Raw genomic sequence first — 18,433 nt, forward strand, 5'->3', positions numbered from 1 at the left:
GTCATGCACATCAGTGTGTATAAGAAGATCGATGAATAAGAATAACACAATGTTAGACACTGCCTAATCATAACATATAGTATCTTATAACAATTCTAAGTATGTAATCGTTTTACTAATGCAATTAAAAGCGTTGTATGGCAAATGCTACACATGTTTCAGCTGTACTCTATGGAACAGTCCATAATGCATCAGAACTTAATAGTTATATATCTTAAAGCTCTTGTAGTCTCACAAGGTGGTAGATTAATACAGTGTATACAAATTAATGCCAAGTAAGGTAAACCTAACGACGCAAGTTTCTGTCAGACGTTAGATGCACTAAGCATCACTTGTACAGTATCACTACTTACATTGATAGCGTTAAGACGTAGCCACTCTCCCAGAAAATGGCGCTCATGAGCACGATCGCAGTCTAAGTCAGCATTTTCCATTATAGTAAGCCCGCTCAAAGCATCCAAAGTATCACGTAACTGAGAGTGTACATCCAACGATATGTTATCACTAATTTGAGATTCCATGTGATCGTCCATTAGCGGTGTAACTTTCGGCGTATCAATGAAGTAGTCATCAACCTCGTCAGTCAGACCCTTGCAATATGTCTCAAATGATTGTATAACCTCTGCACCAGTGGTAAATACTTTGTCTGCATCGAGAGAACGTAGGTAACCTTGGAAACGCGTAACTGTTAGGTAGACAATAGAGTAACAATTCTCACTGTCGTTGTAATCATCCAAACAACTTTTCTTTTTACGAACCTGCCAGTTATACAGGCCTATTCTCACGTCATCTATTGAATACTCGTCTTCTTCATCACCCTCTTTTGAGGTAGTGGCACCACTACTTTCTTTTGACCAAGAAGACCAATAGCTACGGTACTGGTCAGCAAACAAAGAAATCAATGCATTGCGTTGCTGTGGGTAACGTGGATAATTGGGCATGTAAGCAATGTCAATACATTTACCGGCCATTTCGGATAAATGTGCTTTCTGGAACCCTATCAACACCCTTTCAGCACACAAGCTCTTGAAACCACCGCTTCCAAAGGAGTCCATGACCTCGCGGCTTACAACATTTAGTGCCTCAAGCATTACCATATAAAGTAAGTTATGGCCGCGCGTTATTACAGAACCTCGAGACCAAGCTTCCCAAAGAAGATCACGAGAGTATACAAACTCACTACCGGTCGGGATGTCTGTAACGAAGTTCCAGAATTTGGTCTCTCCGAGAGCAAAAGAACAATAGTCAAACAACAGTGAAATGTTAGTCTTCATCATACGCAGGACATAGGATTTGATGCGATAGTTGATACGCGCTAGAGGCCACGTTCGTAAAATATCAAGCTTTGCAACAGAATGAAGGTCGAGCTTGGGTGCCAAACTGACGCTGAAAATGCTGCGATCGTATGTCATACTTCCTGATGCGAACAAGTTCCACAGTGCCGTAAAGTCAGCCTTTACTACACTACGCAATCCCTGAGAATATAGACCAGTGTGTTTGATTGTGGTATCAATATAATCAGGGTGGAGAACACGGTGTTGACGGCTGTAATCCAAAAAATGGGACTTGATACGCCAATTGTATGCGTAACTCTGGCAGAACCATGATATTGCAATACTCATTAAAATGCCTAGAACGATTGAAACGTTCATTAAGTAGACTCCACGACGTGGATTGTTTGCAAATGTAGTCAAACCGACCAAAACAAGCACTGCTGCTACTATGGCAGTGGTAATAGCCAAAACCCGATAAAATAATAGATCCCCAAGAATTCTCAATGCTGGGACCGTGGTCATCCCAATGCAGCATACTATCAATAAAAGGATGAGTATGCAGTTCATCCATAGGGAGTGGTAAAACAACTTCTCACGTTCTGTGCGACAACCCTTGGATAGATAAGAAAAAAACTGGCAGATTAATCGTTTCATAGATACCATGTGCGAATTTTTACGTGCAATATCTATATGAATAGTGGCGTTCCTAGTTCTTTGGTAAACGTCAGATAGTAGCGTGCCAATGTCATCCATCAGCCTAGAGCAATCATCGATCGTAGTGTAGTGATGATTGAGTGATGACGTGTATGACAAACTTCGATACCCTAGTCTGTTTTGCCTATACTCAAGATTTCGGCACGCAGCGGTAAGGTTTTGCACATTGCTCGATTGCCGGTCAACAGTAGCTTTCAGACAACTGTACAACGCCTTAGCCTTGGATAACGCTGAAGCAACTAAAGCGCACGTCGCACATATCAACAACTTGTAGATTTCAGTGATACTGGAATGTAATACTCCTATGCATTTTGAGTCTTCCTTTATAATCTTAATCGATTCACATATGGAACAAATTGTGTTCTTTATGGAATCACAAAACGGGGAAATTAATTTTACGTTATCAGCCAAGCACCTAGGCAACAAACATGATGTATGTTTATCAGCCAGTTTATTCCGTTTTCCATGCAGGGAATCCAGCGTGCAACCGATACAGTGGGTCGAAGTATCACTGCTTTTGGAACGAGTTTTAGACTTAGAGCCTTCTGAAGAATTATATAACATATTCATCACAAAGCACGTTATCTTATTAACGCATTTTGGCTTTGTGACAACATTTTCTTTATTACTGGATTTTCTTACAAATCTCTTAAACTTTGTTAAAAATTGCTTGATGGAGCAAATATTTGTGTAGATGGAATATTTCTCCTTTTTGTGTTCATTAGATTTGCAATAGTTGCTCTTGATAAAGCAGTATACAGTACACGATAACATATGCGTGAGTGATGCTATCGATCCAATGAGGTTATTACAGCCACTGCACTTAGATACAGCATCACCACATTTCGTAATCATATCCTTACAATTTGACTCATCCGATGTGCCATGACATTTCCACACTTTCATATCCTTTTCACATAAACACAATTCATATGGATTCAACTTTGCCTCCGTCAGAAAACATCTTTTTTCCTCATCTGGAGCCTCATTACATTCACATTTCTTAAATATGTCATTGATCTTTTCACAAGGATCATCAGCCATACAATGTATACACTGACATTTAGGGTATTTGCAATCCGCCTTATTGCAACAGTTGTCCTTGGCACATTGATCTTTATCTTTACATTCACAACGCTGTTTCTCATAATCGTAACTAAAACCAACAGATAACCAATTTAGTAAAGACCATCCAGATTGAATAGCAGTATCGACAGCTTTATTTATGTTTAATTTTAAGGGACTGAGTTTCTCGAGAATGATGGATGGAATCTTCAACAGATCCTTTTTGTTGGACGAGAGAAGCGATATAGCACAACCCAAAATCTGATCACCGTTAGACAATGACTCTAGATCAGACATCAAATCATCGATTAATGCTTCGAGTTGTGGGTTATAGCTATTGCAATGCCAGATGTTTTTAGTGGTTCCCGTTCCATTATTTTGCGGTTCGAAATTAGCATTGTAATACAGGGCATAGCTGGTTGACAAAAGACGTAATGCACGTATGTGGCACATGGTAGGCAACCTCGATTTCAAAACGTTGAATCCTGAAGTTGACATATGAGGTATCATTTCGCATTGCCTTTTATGGATGAGGGAAGCGCAGCCCAGCATCTTGGTAAATAAATCACAACCTTTGCAATGAGGTTTCTGCGGTTCATCTTTGGTGTCCTCACTTGATTCAGACTCCTTTTTTGGTTCAGTGGATGCTGCAGCGTCCTTTGTTTGCTCACTGGTTGATTTAGAGTCCTTTTGTTGCTCACTGGTTGGTTCAAGTTTCTTTGGTTGTTTAGTGGATGGCACAGGTTCGTTTTTTGGTTCACTGGTTGGTGCAGCTTTACTTTTTGGCCCATTGGTTGATACAGGATCATTTGTTGGTACAGTGGTTAATACCGTTTCCTTTTGTTGTTCGCTAGGTAATTCAGATCCCTTTTTTACTTCAGTTGGTGCTGCAGGTTTAGCGGGTGGAGTTGGAACTGATGACGACGCTTGTAAATCATGTTCACGTTCTTCATCCCAATCCCATTCCACATCCTCCTTACTTATAGTAAGAAACAGCTCTCTATGCACGTATCGAAGTGACCTTGATAAAAGTAACCATTCGTTGGCTATGGTGCATAATAACATCAAGTCCAGGTATGCAGACAGGATACGTTCAATTTCATCTACTGCTTTTTTGAACAGCAAGTTATTTACCTCTTTATCCGGAATGGTTAACAAAGGACAGTTCTTCATATCACTGTCTAGACTTTTCACGTCCTCCATGCAACATAAAATTGTACCCTGCATAAATTGCACGCACCCTCTTCTAAGTCCAGGCTCTTTATAAATGCAGTTGGTACAAATTTTTACCTGCTTTTTGTCAACACAGCTTGAATGTGATCTCCACATAGTTTCTAATTTGTCAAAAATACAACATGAACAGCTAGAGTTCGTCTGAATCTCACGGTTAAACGATCGCAAAATACGGTTGTATTGGCCTACAAAATCGTTGATCGCCCAGCAAAACATATCTTTGACCTCTTTCAAAATTGAATAACGCTCTGATACTGAAGTATATGAATCATTAGCGCAACCATATGTACCGGTGGACTTAATAGTACCAAGCTTTGCCTCAAGAAGCAAAAAATACATCACCAAGTAGTCAGTCAACCATTTATTACTTTCGTAGTCAAACTCAATCCATCTGTCCCAGTAACCACGCGGTAAGAGAGACCACGGTTGGTTTTCACGGAATACTCGCTTAAATAAATGCATCTTTTCACTTTGATTAGCCCATCCCATCTCCACTTTCTCCTCCTCATCGTCATATGTTTCTGATCGAGCTTTAAGGACGGCAAACACAGCATTCCTTAAACTGTTAACGTCACAGTCAACGTCGTTTATACGATCTACAGGCAGCCACCTCAAGATGGCCACAGCAATCATTATTATCAATACAAAAATGATGTGTTGAATAACTACCGTATGCTTTATGTCACCGATACGACCCTTGGTAGATATATAAGTGGAGAGAATACCGCAAAATGGTGATATGGCCCAACCAAATGCGGTTAAAAGTATCAGATGCCAACGTTCATATTTGGAAAAGTACTTTGTCGAGCCGTCAACTGAGTAAGATGGGTAATTATCCCCGGATTCGTCTGGTAGTTGATATGAAAGCCAGGTGAATACTGCTGCCGTAAATAAAATCAATAGACAGAACATGGGCATTAGTTTGTATATTAGCACTGGCGTACTACGAGATCCAGGAAAAAATACCTCACAACCACTTAAGTGAACGAATGACGATCCCTTCGGTATCCATATCGACAGACATGCACCCATTAGAAATAACATCAGACGGATGGACCTGCCTCTAGGTCCTCCTCCTGTATAAGCATGCTGAGCATAAAACAAAGACTCGCACTGTACCACGTTAGACACGATGGATATACATACAAGAATCCATTGTATAGTCCCGTTAAAGCGCGGTCCAGACTCACCGTAGAACCACAGGTAACTGGCCAATGCGGTGTACAACATAAAAAGTAACCAAATGTATCTGCATAGCGACGATGTGGACACAGACGCAAATAGCAAAGTGCCAGCGATTACCAAAACAGCTAGGAACAAGTTGATTCTTTTAAGAAAGTACCATACCACATGACTTTCATGGTAGCTTAATCCCAGATATTTCAAAAAGTCATATAAGTCCAGATTCATGAAAGAATACAGTATGTTCGAACAAAGACCCAGCAGAAAGCAGGTAAGCTGGTACGTACGATACAATACAAAGCTTTCCAACATCTGCGCATTATCCAGTGAGTTAGATTCGATTATCTATAGTCTTCATACGACATCTTGCCCGATTCCATGCAACAAAACGCTGTTGTTGCACCAAAGAACTCATTTCAACGTACACATCAGCACTAAAAAGAGCAAAAAGTTGACATTGCACTAGTATACTAATGCTATATAGGCCGTGTCTATTCACAGTTATAATTTACGAACCAACGGCACCATGCAATATGCCCACACCACCCAAGAATAACTGAGGATGTCATTAGGTACTCAGAGTCACACATCTAGCGTCTTCATCGATGCTGGTTATAACATAAACAATTATTCATTTTAAACGAGCGAGTTATAATGCATTCGTATTATATACACATGTATGCTACGGTCATTCATAGACGTGGATGTCTAATCTCCGGGTTATCAAAATTGATACCATCAGGTATACATTTTGTATAAAGTACCTCTATATTACAGTGTTTACCAGCTTATATTCCTTTAAGGACGTGTTTCTTTATTAAGGATAGTACCACTTTAACAGGATTAATGGGACATAGGCTTACATGTAGTAATATACCATATAGTTGAGTGTTAACATACTTCTTGCTCCATTTAATCTTCTATTTTCAACGGATATTAACAATCCATATTCTATGACAGGGTTTTATTACCATATAGGTCACCAATGTCAAAATCAAAGCTATCGCTGAAGGATCATATTATTAAGTGTATCCTATAAATATATAAATAATCCCAAATAGAACATAATGATCAATAGTCACATGGTGTCCCTGACCTCACTAGGGTACGCGCGTAGTGCAAAGGTATAACAATGCTGACGCGCACTAAACACTACGAGATATTACCAAATGAATAAATAATTATTTAATGAGTCCTACGCATTCGTTGTTGGTAGAACACCTGTAATTATTGGGGTACAATTGCGGTATAACTTATACCAGCAACGGAAGTCCCCTTGCGTGCTTTTTATTATCTAAAGCGTTAAATATTGCGTTTCCTAGTGAATAATACACATTATAACGTCAATATGTATACGTCGACTATAGTACTGCGTCTGCAGTCGCCATATAAAGGTGGTAAGTTTTGTAGATAATATCACATGATCCATTGCTATATTGTAAATCTCACGATATATAGGCTTGTTAATTAAACGTACTTTTGCTACGACTCCACCAATACACCATCTACCGCCACCTCCACCTAGGGAGTACAATGAGGATGGCACACCTAAGAGATATCGCAACTCGAAGCCTATGTACAAGCACAAATACAATTGGGAATATTGGACATTGCGTCCTGCTGGCATGTTCCACACGGTATTAGTTGGGGAATTCGGTAGGCAACACAGACCATGGACTGCTTTTCTGTTGCAGTACCCATCGCATGTGGTTGCCATACCCTTCATACTTACTTTGTTTACCATGGCTTTCATTTTCCAAAACTCGTTCCTTATTGGTATTAAGCCTAAGCGTTATACCATTGAGTGGATAGAAGCACAGAAGGAAAGGGAGCTTGCTGAGAACACCAATCCCATCACCAGATACCTTGACAGAAGGCGCCGTGTAGGTTTTATACATTTATTTATAAACGCCTCAGGAACGTGGATCAACTTGGATGCTTCGCCAGTACATGCCAAGCCACCCCTACTTTGTTTTCCTTGGTGACTACTACAAGGACCCGGACGCCGAATAGGTGACACCAACTCAGTTTAATGAACTTGTACCTTAAATTTTGTACTACCACCTTTTGCTACCGTATATAGATATGCAAATCTCGTTGTTGTTTTCATAGAACATCTCAGTTTATATGGACACAACACAGTGTCGGTACTATGTATACCGCAATACAAGGCCACATTGACACTATGCAGGAATATATCTACGTTTTTTAGATATTAAAGTGGTTCCATGACATTTGACAGATAGTACAAGATATGACACTCTTTAGGAGGTATCTGCCGGTAAGCTGACGGAAGTAGTGAGCTGTGGAGGACGGTATCCTTTAGTGTATCTATGATATCTTATCGATAGATTCCATGCAGCTTACCGATTGTAACTCCATAATTCCGTAAGTAGTGAGTCGAAAGGGGGGCCTGCAAGTGTAAGATCTCGAATAACACAGTGGTACTGATACGGAGAGAACTCTTCGTGGTGGTTGATAACGGACTTGGATAGCATGTTAACCATAGGCAGGTTGGTCATCTCACGTCGTTTCAATGCACGCTGACATAATATATCTAGGTGCACTCAAGACTTACTAGAACTCTGGATGTTCTTTGATAATCCACTGGCTCAAAATGGGAGACCATGTGGTAGACATCTCGGCACAAGATATTGAAGCAGTCTGTAGTCACACATTTATGCTTGGATAGAACTTCAAAGAGCTTCGGGACGTCGTAGAGATCATTTTGAAAACCACAGCGCACTATTTCCTTATTAATTTGCTCAAGGAATTGCACTTTCTTAGCAGGATCGCTATGGCCCTTATAAGCAAATTCAGCTGCATACGTCAGTTGGCCCTTAGTCATGCGACTCAAATGCTTCTCAATGGCATCAAGACACTTTATAAACGTCTGGCAGAACTTATACATAAGTTATTTGACCTACTGTCGACATGTTATCAACCTCACGAGGAAGTATAGCAGACACGTGCTTCCCAATTTCAGCGATGCTATACCAGGATTAAACAATAAATACGAATACCAACCAAGACGGAGGATAGTCATAAGGGTGTTTTGCGATATCCTCAAGTACCGTTGAGAAAAGAGGTACATCGTTTACCTTGGATATGACAAATGCCCTGATAACCCTGGTAATCACAAAAGGGTCGTTGGTAGATGGGTCCTTGATATACATCCGTGCCATGATTGAGAGTGCATCAAAAAGTTGTAGATCACGGTGCTTAGCTACAGAGAAAGCTTCCGCTGGGCAGAATGAAACACGTGTCATGGCTAATTACCTAATCCCAGTACATCATGCATCGTTGGCAATTGCACTTGTACTGATTTGGGTTGAATTAAGTTTGCGATACAATGTCTAGAGGATGCCTCACCCATTGAAGTGGTGGGAGCACTCGGAATTGGAGAGAAGCGTTTTTGCATCTCCAAAGATATGGATCCTAATAATCCATAGTTGTATACCATGCATTTCCCGTAGGCCTATAAATCCATGATATCACATTGGACACCCAGTGTGCTACTTTTCTGGAGTGCATCACCCAACGTACCTTGGCAACTAAAATTAGGTCTTTGTTACTCGCCACGTGGAGCTTTTCATTACAGTGACGAGCCAGTTGGGCAAATAGGTACTTCGAATGGAGACGACACCTTCCAAAGGCATTAGCCACAGTTGCCAATTGCGCGAATGTATATCTTTCCGCATTCTCACATATAACGAGGGACAGACGATCAAGTGTACGAATTGCGCGTAGTTTCCCCAAGTAATTGCATATCCCAGGAAGGTCTATTATGGATCTAGTATCGCATAGTCTAACATACCAATGAAATACTTAGCGTGTTTAATGATATTCTTGGAAATAAATTGAAACCGCCAATCGGAGGTGTCCACATCCTTCATATCACACAGACGTCTAAGCGCCAATACGTAGTGGTACGCCTTTTTGCGTTTGTGCCTGTTAACAATATAGATGTATTCTATTCAAATACCTGAAGTATATCCATGCATCGAGGACGCCGTTAGCACTGGTTGCTGCAGCGATGCGCTTGGGAAGCTCCCATAGGTATGATGCAGATGCTTTAGCTGCCTGGTAGGATGCATGGTAATTGAACACTATACGTTGAGTGTTTTCTATAGAACGTGGTTTGATGTAACGCTCGATATATCGATTCCAATTACCTTTGCCAATACGTTTGTGGAATCTGTAGTAAGCAAAACTTCTACGACCAACGGTAAATGGATTATCGATACCTATATGCCCCCAAATATGGAAGATTTGATCCGCTCGAGGAAACGCGTCATTCATGCTCGTCGCAAAAGGGCTGCATCTTACAGGGGGCCATTTAGGCCTCAGATGCAGACACGGCGGTCGCATCTACAGTCATTTACTCTGAACACAAGATGAAATAAGTACACCTGAATTGAGAAGTGGACACATTGAGTTATACACATTAAATAGTTGACCTGGTATCAAAAAAAAGAATATTAGATGATGTGTATGTGTAGGAGGCTCTAGGATATAATATTGGAATACAGCAAATTGCTAACAGACAAAAAACATTCTAAACTGCCTCAGGGTTATTTAGGAAACATCACTACCGGTTCCAAATGGAGCAAAAGTCGGCAAATAACGACACAATCGCACGAATCAATGAACTTAGTAAAATAAGGAAGGACATTGAAGTTGAAATGGAGGCACTTCTAAATTATCTAAACAGTGAAGAATGCAAACACGTTGGCATGAAAGGACCACTGGTTGATGAAGAACAATACCCGAGAAGCGACATTGACATCTGTGCGGTAAGAAACGCTCGACATCGGATCAATTGCCTACATACGGACTACAAAGAACTAGAAGATAAGCTAGCACAGGCGCTACATGAACTGCACAACAAGAAAGATGTTGTATAGTTCCATGAGGTATATAGAGGCCAATTAACCGTATTTTAATATCGATTACGCACTGAGCTACTCAATCCCATATAATTTACCGTTACTACCAAACATATGATATACTTTAGTACATATATAACTCCGGAATCTACATGGCGAATGCTTATTGGTACAAGATTATGGAACTGTTATCGAAGATGGGAAAAAGAACGAAAGCCTACATCTGATTGCCACATATACACATCCAATTACACAAGTATTAAATGATAACATTGTTTGTCCATAGCAATTCGTACGAATGACTCATGTTTAAATGTCGTTAGCCCCCATATCCCGGTCGAATGGCACATGAGGGTCTGCTAAACGTTGGTAGTACAGTATATATTTTAGCAAAAACGATCATATGAATATAATACACAACAAAACGTTGTTAACCTGACCGTTGTATAGATAGCTGGACTAGTGCTTGCGTATAATCCCATACAGACTAATTTTTGTGTCGGTGGATCGTTTGTGTATATTTCACGCTGGAGCCTTATCTGTCGAGCTTTTGTTATGGTAAACTAACCATTTGAAAGAACAAATATATTATCAATATTGTTGATTGTCACTCCCGGACTAATAAAAAGGTGTTACCTTTGAGCTGCCAGCACCTGCCTTGTTAATCGTATACGTTCGTTTGAAGTTAGTCGTTCTTTGGCGATATATATCCTGGTATTGTATAGCAGTGCCGGTAAATGGTCATTTTCGTTAATAACCCTTGTTGTGCAACACAGAGCTTTTAAGGATCCTGTCTCACATACCTTGGGAATGTCGTGCAACTCCATGTATTGATCTTTATAAAAAACGAAGATGGCGCATCACGGTTACCACTCGGATAATACGCGTGCTACCCATGATTCTCACGGTTTTCCAATGATGTTTCCTGGACATTCAGGTCCTCACGGACCTGCTATGCATCAGATGCATTCAAACTATATGCCTGGTTCAGCTCCTTCCATGGCTGGCCCTTATCCAATGAGCTACACCCAGTACGGAAATTCAAGTCCAGGTTGGAGACAAAAGGGGTCTCACGATCGAACATACGGTGCTCCATACAGACAACCAGCGCCTGATGCGCGTCCTCGCAAAGGTAGACCAGTTAGGGGACAGTATGGCGGTGCGGTGAGAACAGCGCTCCTGTTAGAAAATGCAGTCGACGATTACCGATTTGTTGATGAGGACATTAGGGAGCTGTTCAGTAACTTTGGTGGGATAAGCAAGTTACAGATACATCCTACGCTCGCTGTGGCGGAAATCACGCATATCGATGAGTCAGGTGCGATGGCAGCGATAAATGAGCTTAATGCCCTGACGATACCAGGCGTGGGAACGTTGAAGTGTGTTGAGCTGCGCAGCGGTCAAACAATAGATAGCCTAATCGCAAACATGCAGCCGTTTGACCATCGTCGTCATCCTAAAGGTTACACAGCCAATCCGTATAGTGATACGCGCCATGGCACTGCATATTCCTCACCAGCCCCTGTTTACGCAAGAGTAGCGCGTTTGGAGTTGGTGGAATTGTTTTCTTTTGAACCTGAATTTGATGTTACCACTGCAATCCTCGGGCCGCAGAACGGTAATATAGAGTATATAATGAGGAACTCTGATGGTGTGGTGGACATCGCAATAAAAGGTAAACCCTTGAATTCTGCACCGCCTATCGATAGATTACATGTATGCCTGTCCTCGCATGACCTGAATGCCTACTTCAAAGCGCTGCACATGCTGGAGGATCTCCTGACGAGTGTATGCGAAAAGTTCGTGGCCTTTGCACGTGGTCAAGGTCACCACGTTCCGAGTTCTGTAGGATTTCGTCGACATGAATACCAAGGCGTAAATGGCAACCTAGAATACCTTGGCGTAACTGATCATCCGAAATCGTGGTTACCTAAGAGACGCAGTAATACTCCGCAGCACATGCTTGCGCCTTCGCATAGGCCACCGTACAAAAGAGTGAACGACCGGCCACGAGGAGGGCCTCATAGATCTGTTGGTGGTCCCAGGTTCAGTTACAGATCCGTCAACCGAGCTAATACCGCGCTGTCGTAGGTTAGTATCTGGACGGTGGACGATAGTAGTCCAATGTCGCACTGCCAGGCCATAAGGAACAATCACTCAAAGTAATGTCCTGTTCCACTTCGCAGAAACATCGGCGAGCTTAACAGAAGTTAAAACAACCTTTCCAATTTGCACAGCCAGTGGCCTAAACCAGACTATTCATAGAAATGCCCTATTAACGAAAATATGTAATAGATATTTGATAATATTAGTACCCACGTTGTGGCGGGAACACCTAGAGTTTAGAACAGGCGGAACTGTTTCCTAGGGTTACCGAAAATTTGGTTCTTTTCAACCTTAAGAACGTTGAAACGAACTGTTTTCGATAGGGGCCTGCACTGACCAACAGTGACAATGTCTCCGGCAGTGGGCTCGAAGCATGGAGAGCAGTGGCAGGGAATGTTCCTGTGGCGCTTCTCAAAACGATTGTACTTCTTCACATAGTGAAGGTAGCTCACACGCATGATGATGGTACGCTTCATCTTGGCGGAGAGAACCATTCCCCTGGATGAAAATTAGCCAAAGCAACAAAATGCAGTCTACGGGTGTGACATAAAACCGAACTTACTTGATAATCCTTCCACGGATTGAGACATTGCCAGTGAATGGGCACTTCTTGTCAATGTAGGTGCCTTCCTTAGCCTCCTTGGGAGTCTCGAAACCCATACCAACATCTTTGTAGTAACGAGACTTACGTCCCAATTTCTGAAACTTCAAAACGCTGACATTGGGCTGCTTTTGGTAAGCTTTGTGGACCTGAACGAATGTGTAAAGCCTCATAAGAACGTGATTCGACAGATATGTTATACCGTTTGACGACACATGGCCATAAAAAACGTTATATACTGTCCTGAATTTATATGTGCTAATATCTTACCTGAACATCTCCGCGATCCATCTTGACGATATATAGTACTAACACAGTCGAGCGTTAATTGTCGTGGCCTTGAGTAACAATGAACTCTAATACCGATAAAAAACAAGGGTTATATGTTTAAACGCCCTTTGTGATCATATAATAAAGCGAAAAGCAACGTTGGATAAAAGTTAGGCTACGGCGAAGGCGCTCGAGCGAATGGGGCAGGCAAGGCCCTGGCTGGATGGGGAGGTAGAGGAGGCAGTAACTTAGTTTTATACTACAAATACAACTTGCAACGCACAAATTTAGTCTTTGTTTGTAATTTCATAAGGTAAAATGAAATTATATGTCATGGCAAATTTGTTTGGTCTACTATTTGGCACGCTTGTAATACAGGATAGATTCCAAGGTTTATAGACTTATGTGTTGTGTCTAATCTAGTTTTTGTTTAACGTAGTATAGTGTACTATATGCCCAGGGTCTAATTCTTAGGCCATTACATCCCATGGTAATCATTTGACACCTTCTTAATTACTGTGCAATTTTTTCCGGAACCATAGGAATATTTGCATTTTGTACCTAGATTATATTAGTTTTATCATGGTTTTATTTTTATATCATTACTATAACCTGTGTTATCATGGTCTAATATCGATTCGTCCTTCTTGATTCCACACATCTCTTTAACATTTGTTATATCGTATTTCTTGTGTGATAAATTATAATTTCCATATCTAGCGGCAATTCAGTTGCTATATATCACAAATAGATTTCATTTAGCTAATGCTGTGCCTCTCGTAGTCATCCATGGGTATATATAACGAGATGAGTAGATCCATTGATGTTTTCAAGCCCGTATAGTACTCGATGATGTGTGTTTATACGTTGTGAAGTGATGTCTACGCTTGGTATCTGGCAGCTGAAGTCAGTTGTTCTTAAATACAGTGAGACTGGCCATAGCAGTAGAGGAGTAAGGTACTATTTGCGACACCTCTTGGATACGTTCCAACGCCGTCACCCGCATGTGGAGGTCAAAACTCAACATGAGCAATATGAGCTACCCTCAGTGTTATTTAGGTACGTCTAAGGACGTGTCAATTGTTGCATACCTTGTGACTTAACACTCGTGGTTACTTGTCTTTACTGAACTAAGCTTTATTGGTTACAGTTATCTCGATGGGTCAAAGTATAATATTAGCCTGAAAGATTTAGAAGCGCGCCATATTGAGGAGATAATACAACTCCATTGCAATTCAGCTGGTGGTATGGAGTTTTTAAAACACGGCGGGTCACGAGTATGGACAACAAACAGGTCCATACAGGTACGTATAGAGTGTTATATTGCCATGGGATGTATGCTGCTACAGGGTCTTTGGAAACCTACACAAGAATCGCAAAATGTCGCATTATCATGGTTCAAATCGAAGGATGCACTTTCCAAAGGGAGAAAATTAACACCTAGGTAGGTTTTCACTATCACTGCATGTCGATGACATTTAGTTTATTATGTCTACGACCTATACATACATCGCCATTGTTTGATGCTGATGCCATCCTAGGTCGCTCCCTAAATATTCCGCAAAATCATTGGTACTCAACTGCGATGCAGTAAAAGGAAATGGCCGATGGGGAGATGAGAAGGTCTTTCCTCGCGGCTTTGATCAGCAATACCTAAAAGACATTTTTACACGGCCATTTATTGATGATGAAATAGCACGCACACGATATACTCGTGAATGTGATCGCAATGATGCATCGTAGATGAACTATTCCTGTTTACAGGGACTTAATATAGTTGCAAACATTAACATGGTGTCCACTTATTCTCCCGGTTCAGAGCTATATGGGCAACATTCTAGCAGCCCCTTTAAAGAACCGTAGCATGATGTTTTCCGTTCAGATTTGCTCAATATCCCTCTCAAAACGGATGTCAACCGAAGAACATTTGCATTGTCCGAAGGGACCGAACGAAATGGATATGATTTGATGATACCATATATTTCATGTAGCATCAGGTTTTCAAACCTTGAGATAAGCGGGTTGATATATGCATCTGAGCAGAGTACATCAATCTCCATGTTTGCAACCAAGGCCCTTGTGAATGCACTAATTGACTTGAGTGACATTTTGCCACTGCATTCCGTGGACAACTAGAGCATGTCAGATAGACTATAATCAACCCACCTTAAGGAGATGCCTATAAACTTCACGTCGACTGTCTTCATTCGTGCAATTACTGACTGTTACTGTCATTTTGGCGAGTAAATCTGGGTCGATGTCATTGCCATAACTGCGGTATATTACAAAGTAGTAAGAATATCTTACGCCGATATGGCCTTGATAACTGCGTTCCAGAATTCGGGATGCTCTTGACGGCGCTTTGCGATTGTCTACACATTGGTGAACTATCTACCAATGGGCCTACCACAACTAAGTTGGAAAGTTTAAGGGCGTCATATTTTCCATTAGCAACGCTCTCCGATGTCACGTTAATAATGCGATTATACAATTCATCAGACACCGGAAGACGTAGGATAGCTATGGCACGTATTATTATGGGCATTCCATGGTACGTTATCTTGTGGATGTTGTATTCCAGTGCTTCCGCTAAGACGATTGTAATATCATATAGGGGGAATTCAAATGCACCCTTAGATACTTGACCTACGTGTTTCTTGAGGAAGCGCTTGTAGACCTGTACATCAATGCAGAGGTCATTCTGTGTTAGAAACTTTTGCGATGTATAGCCTAGGAAGAGCGATATGAGGTCACCGTCACTAATTTTTCTAGTGCGGCAAATATCAACGAGCTTAAATGCCAACACATTAAAGAATAGGTGCGATTTATATCCAGCAATACTAAGGCAAGCTGCTAAAGCGCGTAAATGATGCAGCTCCATTTCATCAAATAATTCTATTGCACGCAAACACAGTGTCCTGTATAGTTCCAGGTTACGCGTTTTAGCATCCGTGTTCGCTGTGATAAAGAATATGATGTCGACCATCTTAAGCTCATTGATTATCTCCATGGCCCGGGTGTTGATATATTCAAGGTAGGTGTCACCTATTTTCAAATTCACAACTACCTTTATCAAAAGCGATAATGTGTTTGGAGAGGCACTTGGAATCCAATCTTTAGATTCCTCTAGAAGTTTAGCGATAAGCGGATGCGTCCCGGTGTATACTTTACTCAGGGAGTATAAAATACCAGACATTTCCTTGCCATCCATGTCAAAGGAGTTCTTGGAAGCAACCTTAGTAAATGCATCCCACCACTTCAGATCATTTAATCCTAGTAGCGAATATCCATGCGCGATCATACAAAGTTCACTTGACCTCATTGTATGAACAAATTTGAGAAAGTCGTAATTGTATCGTAGAAGCTCCTCTTTGCTGTATGGTATTGTATGATAGATATATGATATCTGTTAAAATGTGCTACAATCCACGATACATAGGATTAACGTTTGGTATGCATATTACAAATGAGTTTCATGGTTACAACTGCAAAGACACAATCTTTCACAATGTTGACACAATACATACGTAAAACACAAACTATTAAACTGTGAATGATTAAGCCTTACCAGTCTGATTTTAACATGAGTCCGAAATCACGAAGTGCATTGCAAAGGTTATGCTCATGGACTTTCTGTATACCCAGTACCTGAGGGTAAAATCTGACAACCACACTGTCTATACCCTTAACCTTGTAACCAGTTTTTGCGATAATAGCCATTTTAACGAAAGACAAAAAACCATAGGTACGTACTCATCATCTATTCCTATCCATGCTACGCTGATGAAAAACCATTATGCAAAATATACACATTGAATATTCAGATAAAGGTGTAAATATTAGTGCGATATGGATCCAATATTGAATGATACTGTGCCAAGTTGTGTATGCATATACCTTACACCACGCTATTGACATTTTGTTTACTATGGACAGATTCTAAATGGATTCTTTACAAAAGTATGTTATACTGTTTAATGCAGTATATATGATGAATTGTTTCGTAGATTGAACTCATAATACGAACTCTGATGTTACAATATACCAGATGTTGACTCTCACTGTTCTTGTCTAAGAGATTTGTGACTATTTTGTTACAGAATAACAATGACATCGCAATCTAACGATTTGTATAATCGCAATGTTGGTGGTAGATTGAAACTAAAGGGTCTAAAGTCTAAGGGACTACGATCCAAAACGAATACGACTGATAGTGCAACCAGCACGGAGAAATCTAAGGTTAATATCAAATACAAAACTATTGAAGGGACAGGGCGGATAGTTTCATCGGGGAACACGATACAAGGCTTTGCAACCAAGTTTGTCGATGAAGTTGCCGTTGGGGACACTATTGTAGTTAATCATCCCATGTCGAAGTCCAATGAAGAGAGGACTGTTCAAGCTATATTAAGCAACCGGACTCTTTGCTTAGACGACCCCTTTAGTAACGACCTTATCACTACCAGTGTATTCACCATACGTAAACCAGAAGATGATCCAGGGACAGCAGCCAACGTAAGCGCCTCTAAATCACCTACCAAAAAGACTAGTTTAATTACCGTACGTGAAAAAACAGGGATGTGGAGCTACAAGACAACAACCAAGGTTGTTGACACACAAATGTCTGCCGAAGATCGATTGAATGAGCGCGTTAAGCATAGCAGAGACAAATACTGTTGGTAACAGTCTTAACATGTCAAATGGATGTGGTAGTTGCTACTCATTTATATAATGGGTACATATTACCGTTCAGATACGGTTGTCCACAAAAGATGTTTTTTTCGTGATGTAACATTATCAAGATACGTTACGCAACCCATAGGATTATGAAAATACATAGTATCGCAACAAAAAGTAGAAATGTGTATCATATGTGATTGCCACCTCATAAGGTCTTTACACATTTCGATCTTTTTATTTAACTGACATCGCTAATATCGTTTTAGATTCTTATCATTATATTTTATTACCTTGGAGATTCAATTGATTTCTATATTGCTGTGTTGTAATGAAATTGTTTATCCATTTCATTTTGTCATATTAACAATACCTCATTTATGGACACCAACAGGGTTAATCTAGCTTTATTATATTGCCAT

At 40.7% G+C, this 18,433-nt stretch overlaps 9 protein-coding genes across 9 annotated transcripts; 5 read left to right on the plus strand and 4 right to left on the minus strand.

Moving 5' to 3' along the window:
- Positions 1 to 248: 248 nt before the first annotated feature.
- BBOV_II004520 (putative integral membrane protein) lies at positions 249 to 5,967 on the minus strand. Its single transcript, XM_001609925.2, has one exon. The coding sequence runs from the start codon at positions 5,778 to 5,780 to the stop codon at positions 306 to 308; it is 5,475 nt and encodes a 1,824-aa protein (XP_001609975.1). The 5' UTR covers positions 5,781 to 5,967; the 3' UTR covers positions 249 to 305.
- A 655-nt stretch (positions 5,968 to 6,622) lies between these two features.
- On the plus strand, positions 6,623 to 7,536 carry BBOV_II004530 (CG8). The gene is made up of 3 exons (XM_001609926.1): positions 6,623 to 6,865; positions 6,927 to 7,351; positions 7,386 to 7,536. The coding sequence occupies exons 1-3, from the start codon at positions 6,817 to 6,819 to the stop codon at positions 7,479 to 7,481; spliced, it is 570 nt and encodes a 189-aa protein (XP_001609976.1). The 5' UTR covers positions 6,623 to 6,816; the 3' UTR covers positions 7,482 to 7,536.
- Positions 7,537 to 7,718: 182 nt separating this feature from the next.
- BBOV_II004540 (uncharacterized protein) lies at positions 7,719 to 9,809 on the minus strand. Its single transcript, XM_001609927.2, has 9 exons — positions 9,454 to 9,809; positions 9,286 to 9,419; positions 9,015 to 9,250; positions 8,748 to 8,946; positions 8,496 to 8,712; positions 8,396 to 8,459; positions 8,047 to 8,361; positions 7,836 to 8,011; positions 7,719 to 7,799 (listed from the first exon to the last, which is right to left on the minus strand). The coding sequence occupies exons 1-9, from the start codon at positions 9,768 to 9,770 to the stop codon at positions 7,733 to 7,735; spliced, it is 1,725 nt and encodes a 574-aa protein (XP_001609977.2). The 5' UTR covers positions 9,771 to 9,809; the 3' UTR covers positions 7,719 to 7,732.
- A 111-nt stretch (positions 9,810 to 9,920) lies between these two features.
- Positions 9,921 to 10,399, plus strand: BBOV_II004550 (26S proteasome non-ATPase regulatory subunit 9 domain protein). The gene has a single exon (XM_001609928.2). The coding sequence runs from the start codon at positions 10,073 to 10,075 to the stop codon at positions 10,373 to 10,375; it is 303 nt and encodes a 100-aa protein (XP_001609978.1). The 5' UTR covers positions 9,921 to 10,072; the 3' UTR covers positions 10,376 to 10,399.
- A 372-nt stretch (positions 10,400 to 10,771) lies between these two features.
- Positions 10,772 to 12,599, plus strand: BBOV_II004560 (uncharacterized protein). Its single transcript, XM_001609929.1, has one exon. The coding sequence runs from the start codon at positions 11,210 to 11,212 to the stop codon at positions 12,446 to 12,448; it is 1,239 nt and encodes a 412-aa protein (XP_001609979.1). The 5' UTR covers positions 10,772 to 11,209; the 3' UTR covers positions 12,449 to 12,599.
- A 69-nt stretch (positions 12,600 to 12,668) lies between these two features.
- BBOV_II004570 (putative 40S ribosomal protein S11) lies at positions 12,669 to 13,486 on the minus strand. Its single transcript, XM_001609930.1, has 3 exons — positions 13,335 to 13,486; positions 13,026 to 13,213; positions 12,669 to 12,961 (listed from the first exon to the last, which is right to left on the minus strand). Exons 1-3 carry the CDS (start codon positions 13,353 to 13,355, stop codon positions 12,700 to 12,702), a joined length of 471 nt encoding a protein of 156 aa, XP_001609980.1. The 5' UTR covers positions 13,356 to 13,486; the 3' UTR covers positions 12,669 to 12,699.
- Positions 13,487 to 14,175: 689 nt separating this feature from the next.
- On the plus strand, positions 14,176 to 15,084 carry BBOV_II004580 (Mitochondrial ribosomal protein L51 / S25 / CI-B8 domain family protein). The gene is made up of 4 exons (XM_001609931.2): positions 14,176 to 14,393; positions 14,485 to 14,638; positions 14,684 to 14,778; positions 14,876 to 15,084. The coding sequence occupies exons 1-4, from the start codon at positions 14,212 to 14,214 to the stop codon at positions 15,075 to 15,077; spliced, it is 633 nt and encodes a 210-aa protein (XP_001609981.1). The 5' UTR covers positions 14,176 to 14,211; the 3' UTR covers positions 15,078 to 15,084.
- A 45-nt stretch (positions 15,085 to 15,129) lies between these two features.
- Positions 15,130 to 17,077, minus strand: BBOV_II004590 (uncharacterized protein). Its single transcript, XM_001609932.2, has 5 exons — positions 16,903 to 17,077; positions 15,742 to 16,708; positions 15,642 to 15,706; positions 15,501 to 15,606; positions 15,130 to 15,466 (listed from the first exon to the last, which is right to left on the minus strand). The coding sequence occupies exons 1-5, from the start codon at positions 17,052 to 17,054 to the stop codon at positions 15,137 to 15,139; spliced, it is 1,620 nt and encodes a 539-aa protein (XP_001609982.2). The 5' UTR covers positions 17,055 to 17,077; the 3' UTR covers positions 15,130 to 15,136.
- A 173-nt stretch (positions 17,078 to 17,250) lies between these two features.
- BBOV_II004600 (uncharacterized protein) lies at positions 17,251 to 18,253 on the plus strand. The gene has a single exon (XM_001609933.2). The coding sequence runs from the start codon at positions 17,442 to 17,444 to the stop codon at positions 18,015 to 18,017; it is 576 nt and encodes a 191-aa protein (XP_001609983.1). The 5' UTR covers positions 17,251 to 17,441; the 3' UTR covers positions 18,018 to 18,253.
- The last annotated feature ends 180 nt before the right edge of the window (positions 18,254 to 18,433 follow it).

This window comes from Babesia bovis, chromosome 2 (assembly GCF_000165395.2).
Source record: "Babesia bovis T2Bo chromosome 2, whole genome shotgun sequence".
Taxonomy (NCBI): Eukaryota; Apicomplexa; class Aconoidasida; order Piroplasmida; family Babesiidae; genus Babesia; species Babesia bovis.